A 26,923-nucleotide genomic window follows, 5' to 3' on the forward strand; every position below is an offset into this window, starting at 1 on the left:
GGAAATAACCTTCGGAGATTAGAATTTTGAGAGTTTAATTACGGAGTTGGGTTTCCTTTGTTGCCTAATTTCGAAGATTTTAAAATAGTGACAGTTTTCGCTGTAGAATAGCATTAATCACTGAATTTATTTAGAGAACTAAAATTTTATAACAGACATACAGTGCGCAAAATATTCCAAAAGTCCTCGTTGGAATCAGTGTTTATCTTCATCTTGTTTCTTTTTTTTCTGCAAAAAGCTGTTGTAAATGCGGCAGAGTTCTTTGCCTTTTTCTGTTAATTTATCGGAACACGCGTCTTTCTTCTTTTCGCTTTTTTCTTGTGCTTTGAGTTTCTTTTTTTCCTGCTCTTTCCGGCTGATTTCCTTTGCTTTCTCACAAGGATCTACGGCTACGTTAAACCGTTCGAACTGCTTCTTTTCACATTTTTGTGTTGGTTTAGTCTTACTTCCGTCACGCTTTTTCACGCCTTCGTGAAGATCTAGTTTTATTTGAGGCTTTTTTTCTTCACTTGTGTCTTTCTTCTTTACCAGAAGTTGGTGACAAAGATCTAAGTTCACATTCGGATCCTCATACTTTTTCATTTCTTTGCCTTTTGTTTGTGTTTCTTCACAAGGTTCTTCCTGCTGCTTTTCTTCCTCACAAACATCTTCCTTTTTGACGCAAAGATTTTCCACTGTGAAGCACTTTTCGTGTTTACTCTCTTCAACTTTTTCCTCTTCTTTGCTACACACGTACAGACCTTCTTCTTTCTTCTGTTCCGCTACCTTCTTGACAGGATCTTCTTTCACACCGAACCGTTCAAAATCCATGATTTTTTCGGGTCTACGCTCCGGAAAAGTCGGCATTTTATCTTTACTTTCGTCTTTCGCTACTTCTCTGAGACACTCGTCTTTCTTTTCTGCCACTTTCTTGCAAGGATCTTCCTTCACACTGAACCGTTCGAAGATCGCGATTATTTCAGGTCCACCTGAACATTCGTCTTTTGATGCTTCTTTTAACTCGTCTTTCTTCTTTTCCGCCACTTTCTTGTGAGGATCTTCCTTCACGCCGAACCGTTCGAAGTCGGCGATTTTTTCAGGTCTACGTTCTGGGAAAGTGGGCGTTTTGTCTTTACATTCGTCTTTTGCTGCTTCTTTCAACTTCTTTTCTGTTGTTTTCTTGCAAGGGTCTTCTTTAAGATCAAAGCGCTCTTTTGACTTTCCGTCTTTCTTGGAGTCATTGATTTTTGCAGCTTTCATCCATTTCTCGTCACATGGATTGGGTTTATTTTCTTTTTTGCTAGATTTAGAGGGACACACGAATTTGAATTTGGCGCATTTTTCTTCTGTTTTCTCCGGTTTTGACTGACATTCTTTGGTGTCTTGTTTTTCTTTCTTTTGCTTCGCCTTCTCTTTCTGACAAAGATCTTCTTTTGCGTTTTCTTTCTGACATATTTGGTGACACAAGTTGCTTGCTTGTATGGCTTCTCCTTCGTTTTCTTTTGTCGGTTTTTTAATTTCAGCTTTTAGACACAAACACAGTGCTTGTAAGCAATCGTCGTCTACTTTTTGCAACAGTTTCTTCGCTTTGTCTTCGTTTGCTTTAGTTTCTTTTTTGAGACACAAAGACATTGCTTGTGCACAATCATCGTCTTGTCTTTTTGTTTTGTCGATAGTTGTACAATCTGCTTTAATTTCTTTTTTATCCTCCTTTTTAGAGCAGTCTTTCTTTTCTTTCGCTTTTGCTAACGCTTTCTCACACACTGTTTGCCCATGTTTGGTCTTTTCGTTTTTCTCAGAGCAAGGATCTTTCTTGCCCTTTTCTTCTTTTGCTTGTGTTTTCGCTTTCTCACATGGATTTTCCCGTACCCCAAATCTTTCAAATTTTTCTTTTAGTTCTTTGGTCTTTTCACTTTTCTCAAAGCAAAGATCTTTCTTATCCTTTTCTTTTGGTTGTGTTTTCGCTTTCTCACATGGATTTTCCCGTACCCCAAATCTTTCGAATTTTTCTTTCAGTTCTTTGGTCTTTTCACTTTTCTCAGAGCAATGATCTTTCTGCTCCTTTTCTTTTGGTTGTGTTTTTGCTTTCTCGCATGGATCTTCCTGTACCCCAAATTTTTCAAACTTTTCTTCTTTTTTACAAGAAGAATCTTTTTCTTCGCTCTTCTTTTTTTCCGTTTTGGCGTCCGTTTTGTCACACACTTGCACGTGCTGCGTTTGACTCTTGCTTTGTTTAGCTTCTTTCTTTTCGTTTTTCTCAGAACAAGAATCTTTCTTATCCTTGTCTTCTTTCACTTTTGCTAACACTTTCTGACACACTGTTTCCTCATGTTTGGTCTTTTCGTTTTTCTCAGAGCAAAGATCTTTCTTACCTTCTTCTTTTGCTTGTGTCTTCGCTTTCTCGCATGGATCTTCCCGTACCCCAAATCTTTCAAGTTTTTCTTCATTTTTTAGACAAGTATCTTTTTCTTCGCTCTTCTTTTCTATTGTTTTGGCGTCCGCTTTCTCACACACTTGGACATACTGTTTTTGACTCTTGCTTTGTTTAGATTCTTTCTTTTCGTTTGTCTCAGAACAAGAATCTTTCTTATCTTTGTCTTCTTTCACTTTTGCTAACACTTTCTCACACACTGTTTCCTCATGTTTGGTCTTTTCGTTTTTCTCAGAGCAAGGATCTTTCTTACCTTCTTCTTTTGCTTGTGTCTTCGCTTTCTCGCATGGATCTTCCCGTATTCCAAATCTTTCAAACTGTTCTTCTTTTGGATCTTTTTCTTTGCACACCTTTTCTTCTACTTTTGGGCCCGATTTCTCAGACGTGCAGCTGTCAGATACTTTTTCTTCTTTACATTCAATCTCCTTCTCGCAGGGGTCAACAGTTTTTTCTTCTTTACATTCTTCTTTGGTTTCTAACGGTTTACAGATGAATGCAAATTTAGGGCACTTTCTAATTGGTCCAACACTCTCTCCCCTTTCGTTTCTACTCTTCTCTCTTGTCTTATCTTTTTTCGTGCAAACCTCTACATATTCTTTCTTTTCTTCTTTGCTCTTGCAGATATCGCTTTCCGCTGTCGCGCTTTTCGTGGCCAGTGCCAAACACAAATTGCCCAATTTTGGACCTTCCTTTTTCGAATCTTCCTTTTCCAAGTGGCATTCCTCCTCCTTTTTGTTACAAGGGTCAACTTTAATACCAAATTTTTGTATTTTTTCGTTGTCGAAATGTCTCGGTGTGTACATATTTTTTTGATCACACGGATCATCTTCTGAATGTTTTTCTTCTTCGTCTAGGCAAGAGAGGGTCTTGGTTTGATGTTCTGTATCGCTCTTTTTGTGGTCTGTGTCTTTACAGGTTTCGGCCTCAGGTTTTTCGGCGTTCTCTATTTGAAGTTTTTTTGTATTCGAGTTTTTTTTTACTTGGTCTTCGTGCTGACAAATACCAAAAGCCTTAATGTCGTCATTCGAATCTTCAAATTCGTCTTCTTCGTCCTCTTCATTTTCTTCTTCTTCATTTTCTTCCTCTTCCTTTTCTTCGCATTCTTCTTCTTCTTCCTCGTCTTCTTTTTCTTCCTTGTCTTGTAAATCGGGGCACGGGTTACTGAATTTTGGACAAATCTTAGTGCCATCTATGTCTTTCTGTGGTTTTTCATGTTTGCCAGGAATCGATGTTCTCTGTTCACTCTTCTCCGCTTTCTTACAAATGGGCGTAACTTCTTCCCGACTGTCTTCGAATTCCTCTTCCTCTTCTTCTTCCTCCTCCTCCTCCTCCTCTTCTTCTTCCTCCTCTTCTTCCTCTTCCTCTTCCTCTTCTTCTTCCTTTTGACTTGCTGCACATGGTTCGAGCAGATTATCAGAACGTTTAGGTTTTGTCGCTGTACGTATTTCTTCTGTGTTTTTCGATCCTACAATCTTCGCAAAAATTCCATCTTTGATACCACATAAGGAAGCAATCATGCCTTTCCCGTCTATCTGTTTGGTTGCGTCTTTAGGTGCGACCATCTTAGTCTTTTCTTCTTTGCTATTTTCCTTTTTCTCTTTTTTATCTTTCTGTTCTTTCAGTTTTGCTAGCACTTTCTGACACACTGTTTGCTCGTACTGCGTGTGACTTTTGCTTTCTTTTGATTTGTTGGTCTTTTCGTGTTTATCCTTTTCTTTTTTTACTTTCACACATGGATCTTCTTGTACCCCAAATCTTTCAAACTTTTCGTCTTCTGTTCTGCAGTTATCTTGTTTTATTTCGTTCGTTGTTTCTTTTGCTTCTTCGCATTTTTCGTCGATTGTGTCGTTAGTTTCATCTTCATGTCGGATGCCAGGTTTGATGATTTCGTACATACAGGGAACGAACAGTTTAATTCCTGATTTTACTTCACTTTTCTTGGGTTCTTCACCACGTTCTTCGTTAAGATGTGCGCTTCGTACTCCCGACTTGATTTCTTCATACTGGCAAGGAATGAACATCTTAATTTTTTCTTTTTCCTTCTTATCTGTCTCTTCAAATTTCTTGCAGATATCTTCTTCCTTATCATGATCGGAATCCTTGCATTCTATGTTAATTCTTTTGGCAGAATCTTTGGAATCCTTTTCCAATTTCTCGCAAACTTCTTCCTTCTTTTCTGTAGCTGCTTCTGCTTTGCATTCTTCTGTCGTCTCGTGGATTTCTTCCTTCTTTTCTTTATTAGCATCTTCTTGTGCTTTCTCCTTGAAGCAAATTTCTTGTACCTTTTGAATTTTGTCTAGTCCTAGACAAAGCTTCTCGCGTACAAGTTTTACGCTACCACACGGAGGCTGGGGTAAGGCCTTGCCTTCATAAAAACTGACCAACTTCTGCACACTTTGATCTTCCGCGTAGCACTTCTTGTCTCTTGGTGGCACTTTCCCTTTTTGAGGAATAGTCGTCTGCTTCATCAATTTACACAAAGCTATTGTCTTCATCATGGGGCTTTGATCCGGTTCGTTACATTTTTGTTGTTCGAGGTTTGTCGTACATGGAACATCTTCGATGTTGCGCAGCTGTCTGGTGCTTCTGGCTGTAGATCCCCTATTCGGCGCAATAGTTTTCAGCTTCGCTTTTCTTAAACCTCGTTGATCCAGAGGCTTTTTATCATTACAAGCACTTTTTTGTGGTTTCTTCTTCTCCGATTTCTTCTTGAATTTTGCAAAGAAACCCCCTTTCGAGTCCTTGCTCTTCGTCTTTTTTACTACCTTTTGCGTTTTCGTGTTAGAGACACACGGCAACGATGTACACTTTTTGGGTTTACGTTTTTTCGGTTTGGGTTTTTTTGGTTTGAGGTTGCATATTTTGACAGGTTTGCCGTCTTTGTGTTCGCAGGTAGGAGCGGTGGAACAGGTGACCAAGTGTGGTATCTTCACGGCTTCTTTTTCTTTGTAACTGGTGTATTTTTCGGGGGTGCAGGATAGGTCGAGTTCGCGAAGTTCTCGACAAGGTACTAGAGGCTTAAGTTCTTTCTTTTCCGCATGGTTGTCGTCCGTACAAAGGTTTTTCTTTTCTTCTGTATCTTTGCTTGCTTCTTCGCAAACCGTTTCTTTATCTTGTTCTGTTTTTTTCATAGATGGTGGTGCTGTGTAATCAACAGGGGCTTGCGGTCGAGCCCATTTGCTACCTTTTCTGTCTCGTGTCGGCTCTGTGTAGTCGCAAGCAGCAGGCCACATTTTTTGTGTTTGAGGTTTAGCTTTTTTCCTACAGTCTTTGATGTTATCAATTTTTTTTGGTTTCGCGCTGAGTCCGGCTGCTATGCATTTATTTTTGGTGTTGTTCTTCGGAGATTTCTTCCTTTGGCAATCTACCAGTGGTTTTAACTCTTTTTCTTCGTCGTGTCCCGAGCAATATTGTCTCTTTGGTGGTTCCGTGGGGGCCGAAAGAGAATTTTCGTTAGAAGACTTGGTTGTTTTGTTCTGTAGTTCTGGACAAGGTTTGTTGGAAGCGTCTGAGTGTACTTGACGACTTGACTTTTCGAGGTTCTTTGAACTTGACGGTTTTTTACTGTCTATGATTTTTCCGTCTGATTTGCATACTTGTATTTTGCCGGTCTTGTCCTCTCCCTGTCGACACGGAATCATTTCTTGGAGTGATTGGCACTTAGAATTCTTTTCCAAGATCGCTAGAATGTATTTACGAGAATCTTTATACGGTGGTTGTTTCGTTTTACTTTTGTCTTGAGTTTTGTCACTTGAACCTTGCTTAGTTATCGCTTCAGCTGAAACGGTTTTCTTGGGAGGTATTGGTTTCGTTGTTCCGAACAAAGCGTTATAAATACTAGCAAACAAACTGCTCTTTTCTTGTGGTACATCTTTCTTCTGTTCGGGAACTTTTGAGAGACTGGTATTCGAACCTTTATGGCGCACTTCTGTAGATTTTTTCTGTTGTTCCTTCTTCCATGTTTCTTTCTTCTTGTGACTGCTTTCTTCCTTCTTGTGAGTGCTTCCTTTCGACATGAATTTGTCGTATGTCCCGAGGATAAGAGAAGTGTTTACCGCATCTGCTAAATTGAAGTCTCGTTCTTCGTCTACTTTTTTTGTGATTTGTGGACACACTTCTATCAAATCTGGCTTTTGTTCTTCTTTATCTTTTCTTTCGTGCTGTTCCCCGTCCTCTTTCTTCTGTTTGTCTCTGCACGAATCTTGTTCTTCTTTCGTCTTAGTTTTCGGATCTTCTTTTTTAGTCGCTTTTTCTTTGTCTGCCTTTTTGCAAGGGTCGTGGTTTATTCCAAATGGCTTGTCTACTGTCCTTGATGTTCTGTCGTGCCAGTCTAGATGTTCATGTTTCTTTGTGTGCTCTTTTTCGCCTGCTGTTTTAGAAGAATCTTTGGGGTCTCCTTTTTTGCCAACGTCTTTCGACTTCTTCATTTCCTTACAGATGTTCTTCACTTTCTCTCTTTCTTCCTTTGCTTTTCCTTTGTTAGAAGAATCTTCCTCTGTTCTTCCTTTAGGTTTTTTTATCGCTTCCTTGCAATCGAGCTTCACTGTTTCTCTTTTACCTCTTTCTTTGTTACAAGAATCGGTGTCGCCTGTTCTTTTATCCTCGTTTTTAGATTTTTGGGGATCTTTTTTTTCGATGTATTCTTCGTACTTTTTCATCGTTTCCTTGCAGGTGATCTTGACTTTCTCTCTTTTTTTCTTATCTTTTCCGGTGTCACAAGAATCTTTGGCCGCTCTTCCTTTAGGTTTTTTCTGATCTGTTTTTTCAACATGCTTCTTCGTCGCGTCCTTGGAACTTAGTTTCACTTTTTCTTTCTTATTTTTTCCTTTGTTACAAGGATCAGTGTCCGCTTTTCCTTTATCCCCGTCTTTGGGTTTTTTGTGATCTTCTTTCTCGACGTAATCTTTATACTTCGCCATCATTTCTGGACAGATCTGCACTTTCTCGCGCTTCTTCTGGGGTTTGTGTTTCTTCTCCTTTGCTTCTTTTTCGCAAGTATCACTCGTTTGTTTCTCCTCTGGTTTGTCGCATTTTATGTGTTCTTCGTCTTTCTGGTCAAGTTTTGGTTCTTCTTGATTTTGGGTTTCGTTACAGTCTTCTGTTTCTTTTTCCTGAAAATCGGGACACGGGTTTTTGAATTTTGGACAAATTCTTGGTACTGGTTTAGAGGCTACACTTTCTTCAGGATGGACTTTCGCTTGAGTTGCTTCTTTCGCTTCATCTTTACAAACTTCTGACTCTTTTGCTACCTCTTTGACTTTAGTGGTTAGCCTACTGGTCCTTATTTCTTGTTTTAGATTTTTTACGTTCTTGGAAGCCTTCGATTTCTTTTGTTTGTGTTCCATTCCGTCGGACTTTACGTCGTCTGGGTTGCGGATACCAGGTTTGATTTTTTCGTGTTCGCAAGGCTTAAATATTTTGATCTCATCTTTAGATTTTTCCTTGTGTGTTTTGTCATCTGGTTTGGTTTTTTCGCGTTGACAATCGTCTTCAATCTGGGTTTTTTTGCCTTCTTCTGTTGTATTTTGAACCTTCGGGCAAACTTCTAAACCTTGAATATTTTTGCCTTCATGGTGAGCTTTTGTTTTAGTGGTTTTTGGCGCTTCTTCCTTACAAACTTCTTCGTGGTCTTCTTTTAGTTTCTCTTTTTCGTCGGTCGCTTCATCGTCAGGCTTGCGAATACCAGGTTTGATGTGTTCGTGTTCGCAAGGCTTAAACATTTTGATCTCGTCTTTGGATTTTTTGTCACTTGCTTTTTCATCTGGTTTGTGTTTTTCGTCTTCGCAAACCTCTTCATTCTGGGCTTTGCAATCTTCCGTTGCTTCTTGAAAATCTGGACACGGGTTTCTAAATTTGGGGCAAGGTTTCACCGCTAGTTTAGAACCTTGAGTATTCTTGTCTTCAAGGTGAACTTCTATTTTAGTAGATTCCGACGCTTCTTCTTTACAAACTTCTTCGTGATGTTTTTTTGACTCCGTTTTGGTCTCGTCCGTTTCGTCGTCGGGTTTCCGTATTCCGGGCTTGATTTTTTCGTACATACAAGGCGCAAATTGTTTGATTTTTTCTCCACTTTGTTCTTCGTGTTCTTTGGTCGCGTCGTCATCCGGCTTGCGGATTCCGGGTTTGATTACTTCGTGTTCGCAAGGCTTAAAGACTTTAATCTCGTCTTTGGATTCTTTTTCTTGTGCCTTCTTTCCTTTTTGTGTTTCGGTGGTGCTACTTTGTTTCTGTTCTTGTGCATTGTCCTTTTTGCCTATTTGCTTACAGCCAGTAATTGTGGCAATAATTATGTCTTTGATCTGTTGGTATTTACACGTAGCCAATTCTGGTTCTTTCTCAGCAGATGCATCTATTTGTTTAGAAGTCCCTCTACTTCCTTCTTTGCGTCCACACCCTGTGATTTTCAGAAGAACTGCATCTTTAATATCTTCGTATTTACACGCATCTACTTGTTTAGTGGTCGTTTCACATTCTTTTTTGTGGACAGAAGTTGTGATCTTCTGAAAATCTGTATCTTTAGTGTTCAGATATTTGCGCGCATCTATAGGTTTAGTGGTCGTTTCGCATTCTTCTTTGTGTGCACCCCCTGTGATCTTCTGAAGAACTGCATCTTTAATATCTTCGTATTTGCACGCATCTACTTGCTTAGAGGTCCCTCTACTTTCTTCTTTGCGTCCACAACCTGTGATTTTCTGAAGAACTGCATCTTTAATATCTTCGTATTTGCATGCCTCTACTTGTTTACTGGTCGTTTCTTCATATTTTTCTTTGTGTGTAGACCTTGTGATTTTTTGAAGAACTGCATCTTTAATATCTTCGTATTTGCACGCATCTGTTTGTTTACTAGTTGTTTCACATTCTTCTTTGTGTGCAGATCTTGTGATTTTCTGAAGAATTGCGTCTTTAATATCTTCGTATTTACACGCATCTACTTGTTTGCACTCTGTGATCTTCTCAAGGGTTTTGCTTTTGCACGGATCTGCCTGTTTATCGGTGGTTTTGCATTCTTCTTTTTGGGCAGACCCTGTGATCTTTTTCAGGATTTCATCTTTAATATCTTCGTATTTGCAGGCGACTACTTGGCTGGTAGAGTCGACCTTTTCCTTGTTGCTTTTTCCAAGAATCTCGTCCTTAATGTCGTCATATTTACAAACAACTATCATCTTTGATTTAGAAGATTGGTGGCTTTCTTCATCTAGATTTTCTTTACAATCTTGATACTCTAGACTTGCATCCGATTTATATGCGTCAACTGTCTTTGATTCTTGGCATGGAAGGAAAGTGTCTTCCTTTTCTTCGACTTTGTGGCTTGATTCAGCTTTCGCTTTAGTAGAATTTTCAGTTGGACAAGAAGAAACTTTCGACATATCGGCTTTCATTGCGTCCGGCGTTCGAATCCCAGGCTTGATTTCTTCATATTTGCAAGGAATAAATTGTTTTATTAGGTGTTCAGTGTCCTTTAATATTGCATCAGTTAAAGCTAAAGTAGAATTTTTCGTACCTTTAACAGATGTCAATTTTTGTTCTTGTTTCTTCATTTCTGAGCAGCCCTTTCCATACATGGCAGATGTTGCAAATTTGGTTTTTGTTTTTGGAACGGGAAGTACATGTTTTTTTGAGGGTTTCTTCTGTTTCTGGTTGTCTTCACTTTGGTCCAATTGCAATGTTTTTTTTCTATTTTGGTCATCGTTTTTTGGTTCTGCTTTACGTAGAACGTAGAGTACTGAAGGCTTATTTTTTCTTTCGGTTGTTAGACACGTGTCTTCGCGTCTAGGTGTTTCTTGATCAGAAATTTCTAATTTCAAACATAAATGTTCTTTGCTGGTTGCTCCATATCCTTTTTCTTTAACAAATTCGCTGCAGTTAATTTTCAATATCTTTTTTTCCGTATCTTCTTTCTTCTGATTCTTCATTCTTTTGTCGGTCTTTTTACTCTTCGACTTCTTCTTTTCGCCTGACTTATTACAAACACTTGAAAGTTTCTTGTCTGTTTTCGCCGCTACAAAAAAAAAGAAAAACTAGTAGAACATAGATTGACAGCACCAAGTGTTTCTGTCTATTGTTGAAGAAACTGAGAACGTGAATCAATATCTTGGCTTTCTTCATCAGTGACAGTGACGAGGGTAAAGAAATCAAAAATATGTATACTGAAGAATAGATTTAATAGCAGACTATAAAACATAAAACAAGACACATTTTCAATTTCCAAAAACCTCGATGCTTAGATATAATTAAAATTATTTACAGTCGTCTTTCGTCTTTTTGAAGCACTTATCCTCGGTGAGCTGACATGAATCTTCGGACGCATCTCTTTCTTCGCAACGATCTTCGTTTTCTTCACGTTTTTCATTTTCTTTAGGACACGAGAAGCTAAACTTCTGGCAAGCACCTTTCTTCACGTTAGTCTCTTCTTGCTGTTCTTCCAGTTCGTCACATTTTGACTTCGCTTCTTTGGTTTCTTCGCATTTATCGCCTCCTTCTGCGTTTCTTATTCCAGGTTTGATGTCTTCGTGCTGACAAGGAACGAAAACTTTGTCTTTGGTTTGTTTGTCAATTTCTGCGATTTTTTTGTGGATTCTGTGTGTTTTGGGACACTCCTTTTGGTCTTTGGTCAGTGCTTTACCCGACTGAGAGTCATCGATTTTTATCATCTTTTTGCACTGGGTTATGCACTGCATTAGAGGACTTTGATCAGAAACTGAGTCTTTGTGATCTTTCTCATCACATTTAGTCTCCGCTGCTTTCTCTGTACATTCATCACTTTTCTTTTCTTCATCGCATTGTTCTTTTGACTCAGATTTCTTCTTTTCTTTCGAACAGTCAGCTTTTACTTTGTGTTTTTTCTTTTCTTTGCCAGACTTGGTATTTTCTTTAGAGCAAATTACGTCGGATTCCGACAACTTTTTCTTTGGTTTCGTTTTGGCTTTTTTGGATTTCTGCTTACTGGGTTCTATGCAGATGCAAGATTTTTTTATCTCTCCTTCTTTCTTATCGTCTGTTTCTTCTTCGCATTTATCGCTGGATGACTTCTTCGCTTTTTTCTCGTTCTCGCAATGATCGTCTGACGATTTCTTGTCCCTTTCTTCGCAAGTGTCATCGGATTCCTTCTTTTCTTTTTTCTTCACAGCGCTAGGTGCGTTATAGCTGCACGGCGATTTTGGACGCTCAACCTTTTTCGTTCGTTTCTTCTTTTCGAATTTCTCGCATATTTTTTCATAGAAGTTCTCCCCTCCCATGCCGTGGCACTCAGGTCCAGATTCTTTCTTCGGCTTCTGCTTTGCTTCTTTTTTATCTTCCTTTTGCTTGCAAACGTCGCTAGACGACTTCTTCGCCTTTTCCTCCTTCTTGCATTCTTTGCTAGACGTCTTCTTCGCCTTCTTTTTCTTCTCTTTGGAATCGCACGACTTGGTTTCTTTTTTCTCGTCGGTTTTCTTGCATGCAGTGTCCGCTTTCTTGGCTTCTTTCTTTTCGCTTTCCTTGCATTCGTCGACCGCTTTCTTCGGTTCTTCTTTGCACTCCTCTTCAGCTTTTGCTTTTTTCTTCGGATCAGGCTTGGGTTTATGACAGTATTGCGGGTCTAAGTCGATCTCACACCCTCCACTTTTTATTTTCTTCACGGGTTTTACTGTTTTTGCGGATTTGACGACAGGTGCTGATTTGCTCTTGGCAGCCGTTTTTGACGCTTTCTTGGTTACTTTCTTTGGGTCTGAAGGACTACTCTTACTGAAGATACCGTCACAAACGCTCTTCAAGAAGTTCTTGCTACCAGCTACTACATCTTTTTCTTGTTCGTGTGGTTTTGGTAGCGGGGTATCTAGTTTCGGGGACTCGATACACTTCTTGTCCTTGTCGTGCATTTTGGCCTTTCGACAGTTCTCCAGTTCTTTCTTCAATTTGGCGATTATTGCTTTACATTTTGCGTCGAGTTCCTCCATTTTCGCTTTATCGCAAATTTCCTCTTCGGTATGCAAAGATGCTTTTTTGTGGTCTTTTTTTGCTGCTTTGTCGTCTTTGGTTGCGCTTTTCTTCGCCGATTTGTCTCTTTTCCTTTTTTCCGGTTTGTAGGAAGATTTCTTCGTACCGGCTGATACTTTCTTTATACTGAGCTGCTTCCTCTTCTTCTCGGCTTTTTTGCTGGTGCAAGGTTTGCACGACTTGTCTTCTTCGCCCTTGGTGTCTTTGTTAGATTTAGCGCTTTTTTCTGCCTTCGTTTCGAAATTGTCTTTGCGAGGTTTTTTCTCGGTAGCTCCTTTGTCTTCATTTAGTGGCATACACGTGTCTACTTTCTTGGTAGGTAAGTGGTGTTGACTAGCTTTCCTGACGAATTCTTTCGACGAAGCTTGCTTGCAAGCTTGGAAGAGTCTGGACGGTCTGGGACCTTCCACTTTGATGGGTTTCGTCGCGGGATCAGGTTTGGGCTTGCTGCTACAGACGAAGTCGTATTTCATGCATTTCTTGCTGATCCACGTGCCCGTAATCGCTTGAACGTCAGCCCGTGAGGTTTCATTCTCTACCTTTTTGTATTTAGGGATAAACACTCTCTTCGGTTTACCGATCTCCTTAGTATCGACTTCTACGCATTCCTCAGTCTCTTGGTTTACATTTTCGCTGCTGTCGATGGTACATCGAACGACGCTTCTCACACCCGGGGAAGAAATGACTTCCAACTTGGAAACCTTCTTGACCTTCTTGCTAGAAGCGCGCTGGTTGATTATGTTGTACTTCCTGAAAAGGTTCTTTCGTTTTTCTTCGGATGAGCTTCCAAAGCAGATCGACTTTGCGTGACTCCTTCCAACTGCCAACACCGGAAGTTTGGGTTGCGCATTTACAGCGATCGACGAGAATAGGGAGTTTGCTTTGTTGAAGATAGGTCTCGACGATACCTGAAGGCGAAGCTGAAGCTACACGAGCGAAATTTGAGGTATACGTACCACAGCACGGAAGAACGATTTTGGCAGGTTTTTTAAAAACAAACTCATACTAAAATTTTGAATGCATAATAGCTCGAGGACCTTTTGGAAATGGGACGTCTAATTTTGATTTTTTTGACAGCACAGTTTGGTTGTCATGATTATGCGTGTTTCTAGGAATTTGATTCGGCTACCTAAGACCACACCTGAGGGGTACAGGGTGTTGTTGTATAGTGTGAGGGATCCGGATCCTACTAAGATGATCTTCAGCGACGCTGTCAAGGGGTTTTGCATGTACAACGACTGCGTGTTGTCGGAGGATGGGCTAGCTGAAGGGTAATGCTACGATTGAAGTACTTAATTTATTTCTGATTTGGTTTGTGTTTTAGTTATGTTGTCATCTTCGATATGAGAGGGGTTAGCATTGGCCATCTTGCCAGAGTCAGTCTTCCTGCTTTAAAAGCCTTCATGTTCTACATACAGGTGAGTTTCGGGTGTTTGAAGCTTGACAGTTCAATTGTGTCTTTCAGGATGCTCACCCAGCCCGTCTCAAAGGCATCCACATCCTGAACACGGCCTCCTGGATACACCACATCATGAGAATTGTAGTACCATTAGTACGATCGGAGATTTTAAGTTTGATCAAGTTTCATAAAGGTAATATATTGCCGCTGAAGCGTCTAAAATTTTAACAATTTTGCTTAGGTATGATCCCTGAGGGAATTCCTCACGAAATTCTCCCGGCAGACTACGGTGGTGAGGCTCCATCCGTCGACGAACTAGATACTCACACTAAAAGCATGGTCGATAAATACTCGGAGTGGTTGAAAGAGTCTGCGTGTTTCAAAGCCGATGAGACTAAGAGGGTTAAGAAGGCGTCCTGGTGGGGATTGTTTAGTGGTGGTAGTGCTCCAGAAAAGCTAGATGAGAAGACCATACTACAAAATTTACAAATCGATTGAAATTATAGGTTGGAATTGTTAGGTCTAGTTAGGTAGGAGTGTATTCATTTGTATATAGTCAGATTTATCATGTATGTTTAAGTAATGAAGGTTAGGGATGAGTTTGTAGATGTGATTGTTGCTCATGTACTTATTTAATATAAATAAATAAATTTTCTAATGCTCGGTGTTTTTGTTTTAGTAAAAATGATACAACAGATTTGCATTTTGAATATGTTTATTTACGAGTCAAGTCAAAGTCGTTACAAAGATCATCTTCAAAACCCCGATTAAACAAAAGCCTCCTTCGGTTTGAATGTCTTGTCCTTGAAGTTGATGGTGACGTTCGCCACGCGCATGTTGGGTGTCAAGAACTGCTGAAGATTGTTGACGCCCTCTCGTGGCAACCTATCGAACGGATACCCCATCGAGCGACGATCGGGATACAACTTGTCCTTGATCCCGCAGAAACTTCCGGCATCGCTGCAAACTCCGTCGATGTTCTGGTCCACTTTATCGTCGTCGTAATTCGAGATCATCACGAAGAGTTCGCCTGCCATTCCTTCGGCGGTTCCCTTAGGAATGAGCAAATGTTGGGGCCATCCGCATCCACAGAAATTGAATTGGTCCAACTCTGCGGTGTTTGCTCCGGGTCGTCTGGTGTCCAAGTCGCGGAAAGTCCTTTCGAACGGGATAGTCACGGTGGATTCAGTGGAGGCACGAGTGAAGGTGTTCGCACCCTGCTTCACTGAAAAAACAATATAGTGGTGGTTCGTCGGAGTCGGAGTCACTTACGCGTCACCGTGAACTTGTCCAGTTCGATGAACATGAGTCTTTGATTGCGGAAGGACCAAGTGCTGCCTCCTTCGTCGAATTTGGGGGCTAGGAAAATGCGACAAGTACCCAGTTTCGTTGTGGGGTTGGCGTTGTTGACGGTGATCTTGTAAGTGAAGGGTTGGTGTTGGAGGTGGGTGAAGCGGATGAAGACGGCACCTTTTTCCTGGAAGTCCATGCCTCGGGATAAGTCAACGTCGGATTGTTGCCAGAAGGTGTTGAACACGTTGGAAGAACTACCTTGGGATTGCACCTGGACATCTTTCACGGTGATTCCGGAGTAGTTGAGTTGCTCGACGGTGTAACGGGGAAGAGTGGCTTTGTGTTGTTGGAAGATGTCGTCGATGTAAGCGTGCCAGCGGTAGAACACGGGATCGCGCATTGCTGTAGCTACGTCTCCCATCACACCAAAGGTTTCCTATAAATTCATCAGAACGTGAAAACCACAACATAAAATCTACTCACCAAGTATCTATGATCGGGATCGTGGATGTACGCCAACACAACGTGACCCATGTTGTGCAAGTCTCCGTAGTAGTTTCTATTCGGTGACAAAACGCTCGATTCGATTATGTTACCTAAGGTGTCAATACCGTCATTCTCCCCCAACTCAATCGTTTGTCCTTTTTCCTGTCAAAATCGACAACGATTACCAAACCAAACCAAAACATTCAACCACCTACATTCATCACCGTCCCCTTCTGAATGGCATCCAAAATCCTATTGCTCCACCGCTTCAACTCATCAACGTCCAGCCTAACCCGATCCACGGCCCGGTCTATATTCTGCATCTTCTGGTTAGCAACTCGAGCAGGATAAGCCCTGCTAGCCACCACGCTGTCCAACTTCGGGAAATACGCCTCTTTGATCGGCTGATTGAAATCCTCCAGTCTTTCCACTCGCTTCAACTTGTTGCACAACCTCTCGAAATTGTACCTAGCAATAATCTGCTGATGCATGTAGTAGAACAATTCCCCTCTGCGATTCTTCGCCACGATGGCGCGTTCTCCGTTCAACGGATACACCAAATGCCAATGCCAGTGGTGCAAATTCGCCCCTAAATCTTCCCTAAAATACGACAACCTCTGCTCCTCCTCGCGCTCCGAAGCCGTGAAGTCCTTCGGGATGACTAACGGCGCCCTCGAGCCGTCGGGAACGATCTTCGCCTCCTCTCGCGCTCGAGTGAAGACTTTGGAATCCACGTACTTGTCCGGGAAGAGACGAGCGAACGACGGTACGGACAAGTTCTTGGTGTCTTTGCGGTTAAGCAGAGCCACGGAGAAGGCGTAGTTGAACAAGTAGGGGTTGACGCGGTCGCGGCAGTAGCAAGCCATGGAGAGCAGGTCCTGGGTGTTTCTCATGCCCATGAAGATTTCGATGAGTTTGCCGGCGATGTGGCGGTGCTTTTCCAAGAAGAGGGAGAAGTTCTCGTCGCGTTTGATGTCCAGGATTTCGCCGAGTGGGGGGATGGAGATTTTTTTCACCGGGATTTGCTCGGCGTCTTCGCCGAAGCGGGTGGTGAGAAGTGCGCCGAGGGGTCGGTACTGGTCGGAGAGGTAGGTGTCGGGGACGGCGAAGACGAAGCCGTTGTCACCGGCTTTGTCGCCCTTGGGGACGAAGACGGGTTCTTGAGGGTGCTCGAAGAGGAGCAAAAGGTCTTGGGGGTTGTGTTTCGACATTGTTGATGGGGAAGACAGTCAGTTAAACGCACAATGGTAACTGATGATTTGGGGTTTGTAATTTTTGCTTTTATAGCGAATTTGGGTCGGATGCGAAGGGAAAAACAAGGCGATAAGGTGTTTGTGTTGGCAGGTTTGCGAGGAGGAAGTGGTTAGGGGTGGCGTGTGAATATTTTCGGGAATTGTTATTCGAAATCGAAGATACAAGGAGGATTAGAAATAAAATTGAAACATTTTAACAGGTGTTACGAAATTGCCAATGTGATTTAATAATACATCACTTTCCTGTAGGTTTTCCAGAATATTTTGGTTAATATTTTAATGTCAAACAAAATGTGGAGGTATTATCTAGCAACTTGTATATTTTTTAAATATATCTGAATATCAAGGTCCTTTTTAACATAAATTAAAAATTAAAACTAATTGTTAGCTTTCGTTAGCAACAATAAACTTGGACTTTTTTTATTCTTTCGTGACGCTCAAGAAGTAAACACATAATAGACTTTAATAAAGTTGACACCGGCACTTTGAACCGTAATATTTTTTTTATCTCGTCCGTACATTCGAATAATTTGTTTTCGTTTATTACAGTCTGTGAAATTTGTTTGTCATTTTCAGGGAAGGCGATAAAGGGAGCTTTCTGATAAGACGATTATTTTGAGCTTTTGCACGCAGGAAGTGGTAAACGAGTGGCATGCGAAAATATAGATAGGCATCTGAAAATGTTTCCAACTCTGGGGATGGATTATTTAATTTAGCAATACTTATATTCGATATTTTTTTTAATTTTATGAATGCTTAAAAGTGAATTAGCAAAAATCACCAGAGACAGCTCTTTAATAAATGTTAAATACCAAGAATTAATCCAATTTTATAAGCTCATTTTTTATATTTTTAGAAAACGTACAACAGAAATTTCATGCGAAAATATAGATAGGCATCTGAAAATGTTTCCAACTCTGGGGATGGATTATTTAATTTAGCAATATATTTGATCTTTTTTTTTAATTTTATGAATGCTTAAAAGTGAATTACCAAAAATCACACAAATTTCTATTTTTATTAATTTAAACTTTTGGGATTTTCTGTGGTGCCTATACTATCATACATGAATTGCGAAAAAATGCGATCAAAAGAGACAAAAAATGGCCATAAAGAATGCGATAAAAATCAACATCATCAACATAAGGACACTTATATCAATTTGAATAGGTGGAGTGTAATACTGTTAATAATAATAATAGTACAGTATCCTCAAACTTTCAGGAAAATGGAATGTACAATAATACATGTCGCCTCATTCATTTTTTTTGAGTCATGTGGTATAAGCGTGTAAAAAAAATACGAATCATTGATAAACCACAAGGACTGACTCTTAATACTGGACATATTTAATTTTGAGATTAAGTCATCAACTTTTTTGAGAGGATACGGATAAATTTTGCAAGGTTTCAAAGCATTCGGTTTCGAAATTTTAAAGCTAAATTTCAAAATGTTGTTATACAGTTTTGATATTTTTAACAAAAATCTAGATGCCTAAGGTAAAATTTCAACACGGATTATAAACTACTGGTACAAGTGGAGGAGCATGTTTTTTTATAACATTTAAATAACATTTGCTATAGTAAAAGTTGGAGGACGTTATATTATCGTTGGCGGGGGGGATGAACAGACAAATTTTGGTTAATGTTTTACTATCTACTCGTACATATCTACACGATATTCCTGATGTACTTACAAAATTAGACAACAATCGGTCCAGTAGTTTAGAAGATTAACTGTCTACTAAAAATCGAGACAGACAGAAAGACAGACGAATTTAACAATGTAAATTTTGAGATCACGTCAGGAATATTTTGAAGCGGATAAACAAACAGAAAAAAAGTATTAGTGATCTGCCATATTTACCTTAAAACATTTACAAGATTTCAAAGCACTCGAAAGCTAATGAAGTATAGTAATCGAGTCCATCGGACGAATGGCACTGTTATATTTTCTCGACGTTTCATGACCCCTAGAATTATTTGATTTAACTGTTATACAACAATATATACAAATCCTATAAGTGTGATGTACGAATCCGCTTTGAGTTTTTCCCTAACCGTCCAAACATAGTGCACGGTATAATAACAGTTTAACGTAAGGCATTGCGGTCGTGGTCTACCGGTTACAAGTCAGGAATGCGGACTGGACGTCGCGCGTTCGATTCCAAATTTGGCCTTTCATTTTTTTTCTTTTTGTTTCTCTCATTTTTTCTCGCATTGTGTATTATCTCTGTTAATGACGTTATAACAAACTTTTTATTGATGACATTCCCCACTTTCTGGAAAAGGTGAGAATACGCACCTCTTTATTTAAAAATCTAACACCTTCTCGGGGGTCCTAATTGTGTTTTTTAAAACAGTAAAACCATCTCGGGGGCCCCAAATGTCTTTTTTAAAAATGTTATACGTTTACATTTACATTCTCAGGGTCCCAATTGTTGTTTTTTTAATGTAAACCCTTCTCGGGGTCCCAAATGTCTTTTCTTTAATGTCAAACCTTCTCCGGGGCGGCAAATGTCTTTTCTTAAATATGTGAAACCTTCTTGGGGGTCCCCATTGTCTTTTTAAAAATGTAAAACCTTCTTGGTGGCGCCAAATGTTTTTTTTTTAGAATGCAAAACCTCAGGGGTCCAAACTGGATGTTTTAAAAATGTAAAACCTTCTCGGAGGCGCCAAATGTTTTTTTTTAGAATGTGAAACCTTCTCGGGGGTCCCAACTGATTCTTTTAAAAATGTAAAACCATCTCGGGGGCCCCAAATCTCTTTTTTAAAAATGTTATACGTTTACATTTACATTCTCGGGGTCCCAACTGTTGTTTTTTTAATGTAAAACCTTCTCGGGGTCCCAAATGAATTTTCTGTGATGTGAAACCTTCTCGGGGAGCCCAACTGTCGTTTATGAAAATGAAAAACCTTCTCAGGGGCCTCAAATGTCTTCTTTTTAATGTGAAACCTTCTTAGGGGTCCCAACTGTTCTTTTTTTGTAAAAATTAATGTAAAACGTTTTCGGGGGCCCCAGACGTATTTTTTTAAGAGTGTGAAACCGTCTGGGGAGTCGCAAGTGTCTTTTTTTTAAATGTAAAGCTTTCTCAGGGGCTCCAAATGTTTTTTTTAAGAACGTGAAACCTTCTCGGGGGTCCCCATTGTCTTTTTAAAAATCTAAAACTTTCTTGGGGGCGCCAAGTGTTTTTTTTTTTAATGTGAAACCTTCTCAGGGGTCCAAACTGTCTTTTTTAAAAATGTAAAACCTTCTCGGGGGTGCCAAATGTTTTTTTTTAGAATGTGAAAACTTCTCGGAGTTCCCAACTGATTCTTTTTAAAATGTAAAACCATCTCGGGGGCCCCAAATCTCTTTTAAAAATGTTATACGTTGACATTTACATTCTCGGGGTCCCAAATGTCTTTTCTTTAATGTCCAACCTTCTCCGGGGCGCCAAATGTCTTTTTTTAAATATGTGAAACCTTCTTGGGGGTCCCAATTGTCTTTTTAAAAATGTAAAACCTTGGTGGCGCCAAATGTTTTTTTTAGAATGCAAAACCTTCTCAGGGGTCCAAACTGGATGTTTAAAAATGTAAAACCTTCTCGGAGGCGCCCAATGCTTTTTTTTTTAGAATGTGAAAACTTCTTGAGGTCTCAACTGGCTTTTTTAAAAATGTAAAACCTTCTCGAGGGCGCCAAATGCCTTTTTTAAAAATGTAAAATCTTCTCTGGGTCCCAATTGTTTTTTTTTATGTAAAACCTTCTCGGGGTCCCAAATGAATTTTCTTTGATGTGAAACCTTCTCGGGGAGCCCAACTGTCGTTTATAAAAATGTAAAACCTTCTCAGGGGCCCCAAATGTCTTCTTTTTAATGTGAAATCTTCTTAGGGGTCCCAACTGTTCTTTTTTTGTAAAAATTAATGTAAAACGTTCTCGGGGGCCCCAGACGTATTTTTTTAAGAGTGTGAAACCTTCTGGGGAGTCGCAAGTGTCTTTTTTTAAAGTGTAAAGCTTTCTCAGGGGCTCCAAATGTTTTTTTTAAGAACGTGAAACCTTCTCGGGGGTCCCCATTGTCTTTTTAAAAATCTAAAACTTTCTTGGGGGCGCCAAGTGTTTTTTTTTTTAATGTGAAACCTTCTCAGGGGTCCAAATTGGCTTTTTTAAAAATGTAAAACCTTCTCGGGGGCGCCAAATGTTTTTTTTTAGAATGTGAAACCTTCTCGGGGGTCCCAACTGATTCTTTTAAAAATGTAAAACCATCTCGGGGCCCCAAATCTCTTTTTTAAAAATGTTATACGTTTACATTTACATTCTTGTGGTCCCAACTGTTGTTTTTTTAATGTAAAACCTTCTCGGGGTCCCAAATGTCTTTTCTTTAATGTCAAACCTTCTCGGGGGCGCCAAATGTCTTTTTTTAAGTATGTGAAACCTTCTTGGAGGTCCCAATTGTCTTTTTAAAAATGTAAAACCTTCTTGGTGGCGCCAAATGTTTTTTTTTAGAATGCAAAACCTTCTCAGGAGTCCAAACTGGATGTTTTAAAAATGTAAAACCTTCTCGGGGGAGCCAAATGTTTTTTTTTTAGAATGTGAAACCTTTTTGGGGTCCCAACTGGCTTTTTTAAAAATGTAAAACCTTCTCGAGGGCACCAAATGTCTTTATTAAAAATGTAAAACCTCGGGGTCCCAATTGTTTTTTTTTTAATGTAAAACCTTCCCGGGATCCCAAATGAATTTTCTTAGATGTGAAACCTTCTCGGGGAGCCCAACTGTCGTTTATAAAAATGTAAAACCTTCTCAGGGGCCCCAAATGTCTTCTTTTTAATGTGAAACCTTCTTAGGGGTCCCAACTGTTCTTTTTTTGTAAAAATTAATGTAAAACTTTCTCGGGGGCCCCAGACGTATTTTTTTAAGAGTGTGAAACCTTCTCGGGAGTCGCAAGTGTGTTTTTTAAAAATGTAAAGCTTTCTCAGGGGGTTCAAATGTTTTTTTAAGAACGTGAAACCTTCTCGGGGGTCCCCATTGTCTTTTTAAAAATCTAAAACTTTCTTGGGGGCGCCAAGTGTTTTTTTTTAATGTGAAACCTTCTCAGGGGTCCAAACTGGCTTTTTTAAAAATGTAAAACCTTCTCGGGGGAGCCAAATGTTTTTTTTAGAATGTGAAACCTTCTCGGGGTCCCAACTGGCTTTTTTAAAAATGTAAGACCTTCTCGGAGTCCCAACTGTTTTTTTTTTTTTAATGTAAAACCTTCTCGGGACCGCAAATGTCTTTTCTTTGATATGAAACTTTCTCAGGGAGCCCAACTGTAGTTTTTAAAAATGTAAAACCTTCTCAGGGGCCCCAAATGTCTTGTTTTTTTAATGTGAAACCTTCTGGGGGATCCCAACTGTCTTTTTTAAAAATGTAAAACATTCTCGGGGGCCCCAGATGTATTTTTTTAAGAGTGTAAATTCTCGGGGCTCGCAAGTTAGTGTCTTTTTAAAATTGTAAAACGTTTTCAGCGGCCCCAAATGTCTTTTTTTACGTGAAACCTTCTGGGGGATTCAACTGTCTTTTTTTAAAATGTAAAACCTTCTCGGGGACTCCAAATGTCTTTTTTTAAGAATGTGAAACCTTCTTGGGTGTACCAAATGTCTTTTTTAAAAATGTAACCTTCTCGGGGGCGCCAAATGTCTTTTTTTAAGAACGTGAAAGCTTTTCGGGGGCCCCAATTGTCTTTTTAAAAATGTAAAACCTCCTCGGGGGCCCCAAATGTCTTTTTTTTTTTATGTGAAACTTTCTCCAAGGTCTCAACTGTCTTTTTTAAAAATGTAAAACTTTCTCGGGGGCGCCAAATGTTTTTTTTTTTTAGAATGTGAAACCTTCTCGGGGTCCCAACTGGCTTTTTTAAATATGTAAAACCTTCTCGAGGGCGCCAAATTCCTTTTTTAAAAATGTAAAACCTTCTCGGGAGCCTCAACTGTCTTTTTTCTTTAAGAAAAAACTTCTCGGGGGTCCCAACTGTCTTTTTTTAAGAAGGTGAAACCTTTTTTTCTATTACACTGCACTGTGACTAATACCTTCTGTATCGGTTTTACTCCATAGATGTTATCACGAAAAAATAAAATTCCGCAAAATTAAATTTTAGAATTATTCAGAGAAGCAGTATTTGTTGGACTGTACTTCAGTATATTCACATTTCTAAACCATAATTATTCCTGGCAATAATCACACGCCACCCTTAACCACTTCCTCCTCGCAAACCCGACACAAACACCTTATCGACTTGTTTTTCCCTTCACATCCGGGGCAAATTCTCTATAAAAGCAAAAATCACAAACCCCAAATCATCAGTTAACATTGTACGTTCAACTGACTGTCTCCATCAACGATGTCGAAACACAACTCCCAAGACCTTTTGCTCCTCTTCGAGCACCCCCAAGAACCCGTCTTCGTCCCCAAGGGCGACAACGCAGGTGACAATGGCTTCGTCTTCGCCGTCCCCGACACCTACCTCCCCGACCAGTACCGACCCCTCGGCGCACTTCTCACCACCCGCTTCGGCGAAGACTCCGAAAAAATCCCCGTGAAGAAAATCTCCATCCCTCCACTCGGCGAAATCCTGAACATCAAACGCGACGAGAACTTCTCCCTCTTCTTGGAAAAGCACCGCCACATCGCCGGCAAACTCATCGAAATCTTCATGAAAATGAGAAACACCGAGGACCTCCTCTCCATGGCTTGCTACTGCCGCGACCGCGTCAACCCCTACTTGTTCAACTACGCCTTCTCCGTGGCTCTGCTTAACCGCAAAGACACCAAGAACTTGTCCGTACCGTCGTTCGCTCGTCTCTTCCCGGACAAGTACGTGGACTCCAAGGTCTTCACTCGAGCGAGAGAGGAGGCGAAGATCGTCCCCGAGGGCTCGAGGACGCCTCTGGTCATCCCGAAGGACTTCACGGCTTCGGAGCGCGAGGAGGAGCAGAGATTGTCGTACTTCAGGGAAGATTTAGGGGCGAATTTGCACCACTGGCATTGGCATTTGGTGTATCCGTTGAACGGAGAACGCGCCATCGTGGCGAAGAATCGCAGAGGGGAACTGTTCTACTACATGCACCAGCAGATTATTGCTAGGTACAATTTCGAGAGGTTGTGCAACAAGTTGAAGCGAGTGGAAAGACTGACGAATTTCAATGAGCCGATCAAAGAGGCGTATTTCCCGAAGTTGGACAGCGTGGTGGCCAGCAGGGCCTATCCTGCTCGAGTTGCTAACCAGAAGATGCAGAATGTGGACCGGGCCGTGGATCAGGTTAGGTTGGACGTTGATGAGTTGAAGCGGTGGGGCGATAGGGTTTTGGATGCCATTCAGAAGGGGACCGTGATTAATGTAAGTGGTTGAATGTTTTGGTTTGTTTTGGTAATTGTAGTCGATTTTGACAGGAAAAAGGACAAACGATTGAGTTGGGGGAGAATGACGGTATTGATACCTTAGGTAACATAATCGAGTCGAGCGTTTTGTCACCGAATAGAAACTACTACGGTGACTTGCACAACATGGGTCACGTTATGTTGGCGTACATCCACGATCCCGATCATAGATACTTGGTGAGTTGATTTCATGTTTTGGTTTCGCGTTCTGATGAATTTATAGGAAACTTTTGGTGTGATGGGAGACGTAGCTACAGCAATGCGCGACCCCGTGTTCTACCGCTGGCACGCTTACATCGACGACATCTTCCAACAACACAAAGCCACTCTTCCCCGTTACACCATCGACCAACTCAACTACTCCGGAATCACCGTGAGAGATATCGAGGTGCAATCCCAAGGTACTTCTTCCAACGTGTTCAACACCTTCTGGCAACAATCCGACGTGGACTTATCCCGAGGCATGGACTTCCAGGAAAAAGGTTCCGTCTTCATCCGCTTCACCCACCTCCAACACCAACCCTTCACTTACAAGATCACCGTCAACAACGCCAACCCCGCAACGAAACTCGGTACTTGTCGCATCTTCCTAGCCCCCAAATTCGACGAATCAGGCAGCACTTGGACCTTCCGCCACCAAAGACTCATGTTCATCGAACTGGACAAGTTCACGGTGACGCGTAAGTGACTCCGACTCCGGCGAACCACCACTATATTGTTTTTTCAGTGAAGCAGGGTGCGAACACCATCACTCGTGCCTCCACTCAATCCACCGTGACCATCCCGTTCGAAAGGACTTTCCGCGACTTGGACACCAGACGACCCGGAGCAAACACCGCCGAGTTGGACCAATTCAATTTCTGTGGATGCGGATGGCCCCAACATTTGCTCATTCCTAAGGGAACCGTCGAAGGAATGGCAGGCGAACTCTTCGTGATGATATCGAATTACGAAGACGATAAAGTGGACCAGAACATCGACGGAGTTTGCAGCGATGCTGGAAGTTTCTGCGGGATCAAAGACAAGTTGTATCCCGATCGTCGCTCGATGGGGTATCCGTTCGATCGGTTGCCGCGAGAGGGCGTCAACAATCTTCAGCAGTTCTTGACACCGAACATGCGCATTAGGGACGTGAGCATCACGTTCAAGAACAGGACCATCAAACCAAAAGAAGCTTTCGTTTGAATATATAATTGTTTGACTTGGCTTGACTCGCAAATAAATAAAATAAAATAACTCATTAAGAAAAATGAACAAAAACTTTTATTCTAATAACACAATATAAAATACATGATCAGTTCTTTCCGTACTTATGTAGCAACAGGTGCGCCTTCATGCTCCTGCCCCTTTTGACCACTTTGGCACAAAATTTGCACTGCTGGAACGCTCGATGGGTGGTTCTATAATGGGTTTGCAAACTCCTAAATGTGATGAAAACTTTACTGCATTTAGTACACTTGTATATAATTTGGTGGAAGCGCAAATGTTTCTTAAGGGAATGTAGACTAACGCAAACTTTCCCACATACTTCACATAAAGCTGAAAGCGACTTTCTTCTTACATTATGTTTAACCAAATGATGTCTAAATGGTGCTATAGCAGCACATGAAAATCCACACTTATCACACAGATATGGTCCCTTCCCCCAAATTTTTTCTTTAGGAAATTTGGCAACGCTTTGAGGCTTATCATCAACAGCAACAATTTCCTTTTTTGTTGACATGCATTTTTGGGCATAATTGTGATCCATTAATATTTTCATATATGGTGTGAGTTCTGTGATCACCAAGGTACCATCACACATGAGTGTATATTCTTCCTTCTCAATAATCTGTTTTAGTTTTTCTCCAGTATTTGAACACATTTCTTTCAATTTCCAACTAGATACTATCAAATTCTCACATAGGGAGCAAATTACAATACCGGGGTACATGTTTTGATCCAGTTCAGGCAAAATTTTCGCCAACATATTTTTAAACAAATTCATTTCTTTATTCTTGTCACACAGTCTAATAAAGTTGTTCTCACCCAAAGATTTAAAGCAAACGCGACACACTTCTTGCAGTGCGTGATCATGAGGCGACATAGTTTTCAGTGACACAAAAAAAGACGGCTTTTTAGCCGCAACTGGCTGCGGACAGTTCTCTTTATCTACATTTTTGGTTCGAAAATCTACTTTATTATTTAGAGGTTTTAGGACAGTTTTCATAATGGAAGTTTTGGCGTTCGATGGACCTTTAAAACCCGGAAGACGCAACGTCGGTAAACTCCCTTTTTTAAGGCGCGTCGCGTCGGGGACACGACAATGTTCACTGAAGTGTAAATCACAGACCCTATAGAAAGTGTAAATCCTACGTTCCTCCTGACGATATAATTGAATGTTTGCTATACGCTTCACCCATTCCTTAATTATCTGCGAAAAAGGGGTAATTTTGGACTGAAAACGACTCGCGAGGGATACTTACGACACTCTCCCATTCGGGAATGGGGAATCTGTGCAAAATTTTACCGGTTCCGGGACACCGCGGGACGCAGCACTGTATAGACGTTCTTGGCATGATCAATTTTAAAAAAGTCAAACAACGTGAATATAACAAATAACGAAATTATCACTGGACTTGTCTTTTAAATTTGTTCGTGAACATAACCTCAAACTACATTTAAAACCAAAACAAATGGGGAACAACAGCGACCTCTACAGGACATAAACTCCATCAGTTT

At 40.6% G+C, this 26,923-nt stretch overlaps 5 protein-coding genes across 7 annotated transcripts in view; 2 read left to right on the forward strand and 3 right to left on the reverse strand.

The window, feature by feature from the left end:
- LOC135140222 (alpha-tocopherol transfer protein-like) overlaps positions 1-14,443 on the forward strand; it is a 35,981-nt gene extending 21,538 nt beyond the window's left edge. For both annotated transcript variants that reach the window (XM_064070676.1, XM_064070677.1), the window contains exons 3-6: positions 13,498-13,656; positions 13,710-13,803; positions 13,851-13,977; positions 14,026-14,443. In XM_064070676.1, the coding sequence (XP_063926746.1) occupies positions 13,498-13,656; positions 13,710-13,803; positions 13,851-13,977; positions 14,026-14,282 (637 nt within the window). In that variant the 3' untranslated portion in view covers positions 14,283-14,443. The remainder of the gene's footprint in view (positions 1-13,497; positions 13,657-13,709; positions 13,804-13,850; positions 13,978-14,025) is intronic.
- On the reverse strand, positions 114-13,472 carry LOC135140221 (titin-like). 2 transcript variants are annotated; one of them, XM_064070674.1, is made up of 4 exons: positions 13,342-13,472; positions 10,656-13,293; positions 9,912-10,409; positions 114-9,821 (listed from the first exon to the last, which is right to left on the reverse strand). In XM_064070674.1, exons 1-4 carry the CDS (start codon positions 13,387-13,389, stop codon positions 196-198), a joined length of 12,810 nt encoding a protein of 4,269 aa, XP_063926744.1. In that variant the 5' UTR covers positions 13,390-13,472; the 3' UTR covers positions 114-195. The 2 variants fall into 2 exon arrangements, with proteins under 2 accessions (XP_063926744.1, XP_063926743.1); XM_064070673.1 differs by having other exon boundaries at positions 114-10,409.
- Positions 14,444-14,551: 108 nt separating the features above from the next.
- On the reverse strand, positions 14,552-18,163 carry LOC135139932 (phenoloxidase 1-like). Its single transcript, XM_064070298.1, has 5 exons — positions 18,148-18,163; positions 15,779-16,752; positions 15,561-15,725; positions 15,057-15,513; positions 14,552-15,009 (listed from the first exon to the last, which is right to left on the reverse strand). Exons 1-5 carry the CDS (start codon positions 18,161-18,163, stop codon positions 14,552-14,554), a joined length of 2,070 nt encoding a protein of 689 aa, XP_063926368.1.
- A 5,002-nt stretch (positions 18,164-23,165) lies between these two features.
- On the forward strand, positions 23,166-25,387 carry LOC135139933 (phenoloxidase 1-like). Its single transcript, XM_064070299.1, has 4 exons — positions 23,166-24,161; positions 24,215-24,379; positions 24,426-24,882; positions 24,930-25,387. Exons 1-4 carry the CDS (start codon positions 23,166-23,168, stop codon positions 25,385-25,387), a joined length of 2,076 nt encoding a protein of 691 aa, XP_063926369.1.
- A 55-nt stretch (positions 25,388-25,442) lies between these two features.
- Positions 25,443-26,884, reverse strand: LOC135140227 (myoneurin-like). The gene is made up of 2 exons (XM_064070692.1): positions 26,668-26,884; positions 25,443-26,615 (listed from the first exon to the last, which is right to left on the reverse strand). Exons 1-2 carry the CDS (start codon positions 26,758-26,760, stop codon positions 25,497-25,499), a joined length of 1,212 nt encoding a protein of 403 aa, XP_063926762.1. The 5' UTR covers positions 26,761-26,884; the 3' UTR covers positions 25,443-25,496.
- Between the last annotated feature and the right edge of the window lie 39 nt (positions 26,885-26,923).

The sequence above is a fragment of the Zophobas morio genome, unplaced genomic scaffold (genome assembly GCF_036711695.1).
Source record: "Zophobas morio isolate AGI-343-1 ecotype UQ-CSIRO unplaced genomic scaffold, CSIRO_AGI_Zmor_V1 ptg000038l, whole genome shotgun sequence".
NCBI lineage: Eukaryota > Metazoa > Arthropoda > Insecta > Coleoptera > Tenebrionidae > Zophobas > Zophobas morio.

What these genes read in the sequence shown, in the direction of transcription:
- LOC135140221 (XM_064070673.1), bottom strand. Translation starts at nt 13,389, where the DNA reads ATGAGTTTGTTTTTAAAAAACCTGCCAAAATCGTTCTTCCGTGCTGTG. An exon ending in AATCGTTCTTCCGTGCTGTG is followed by an intron (nt 13,294 to 13,341) that starts GTACGTATACCT and finishes CTTCGCCTTCAG; the next exon opens with GTATCGTCGAGACCTATCTT. An exon ending in CAAAAAGACGAAAGACGACT is followed by an intron (nt 10,410 to 10,655) that starts GTAAATAATTTT and finishes TTTTTTTTGTAG; the next exon opens with CGGCGAAAACAGACAAGAAA.
- LOC135139932 (XM_064070298.1), bottom strand. An exon ending in ATCCCGATCATAGATACTTG is followed by an intron (nt 15,514 to 15,560) that starts GTGAGTAGATTT and finishes ATGAATTTATAG; the next exon opens with GAAACCTTTGGTGTGATGGG. An exon ending in GGACAAGTTCACGGTGACGC is followed by an intron (nt 15,010 to 15,056) that starts GTAAGTGACTCC and finishes TTGTTTTTTCAG; the next exon opens with TGAAGCAGGGTGCGAACACC.
- LOC135139933 (XM_064070299.1), top strand. Translation starts at nt 23,166, where the DNA reads ATGTCGAAACACAACTCCCAAGACCTTTTGCTCCTCTTCGAGCACCCC. An exon ending in AGAAGGGGACCGTGATTAAT is followed by an intron (nt 24,162 to 24,214) that starts GTAAGTGGTTGA and finishes CGATTTTGACAG; the next exon opens with GAAAAAGGACAAACGATTGA. An exon ending in ATCCCGATCATAGATACTTG is followed by an intron (nt 24,380 to 24,425) that starts GTGAGTTGATTT and finishes ATGAATTTATAG; the next exon opens with GAAACTTTTGGTGTGATGGG.
- LOC135140227 (XM_064070692.1), bottom strand. Translation starts at nt 26,760, where the DNA reads ATGCCAAGAACGTCTATACAGTGCTGCGTCCCGCGGTGTCCCGGAACC. An exon ending in TTCCCGAATGGGAGAGTGTC is followed by an intron (nt 26,616 to 26,667) that starts GTAAGTATCCCT and finishes CCTTTTTCGCAG; the next exon opens with ATAATTAAGGAATGGGTGAA.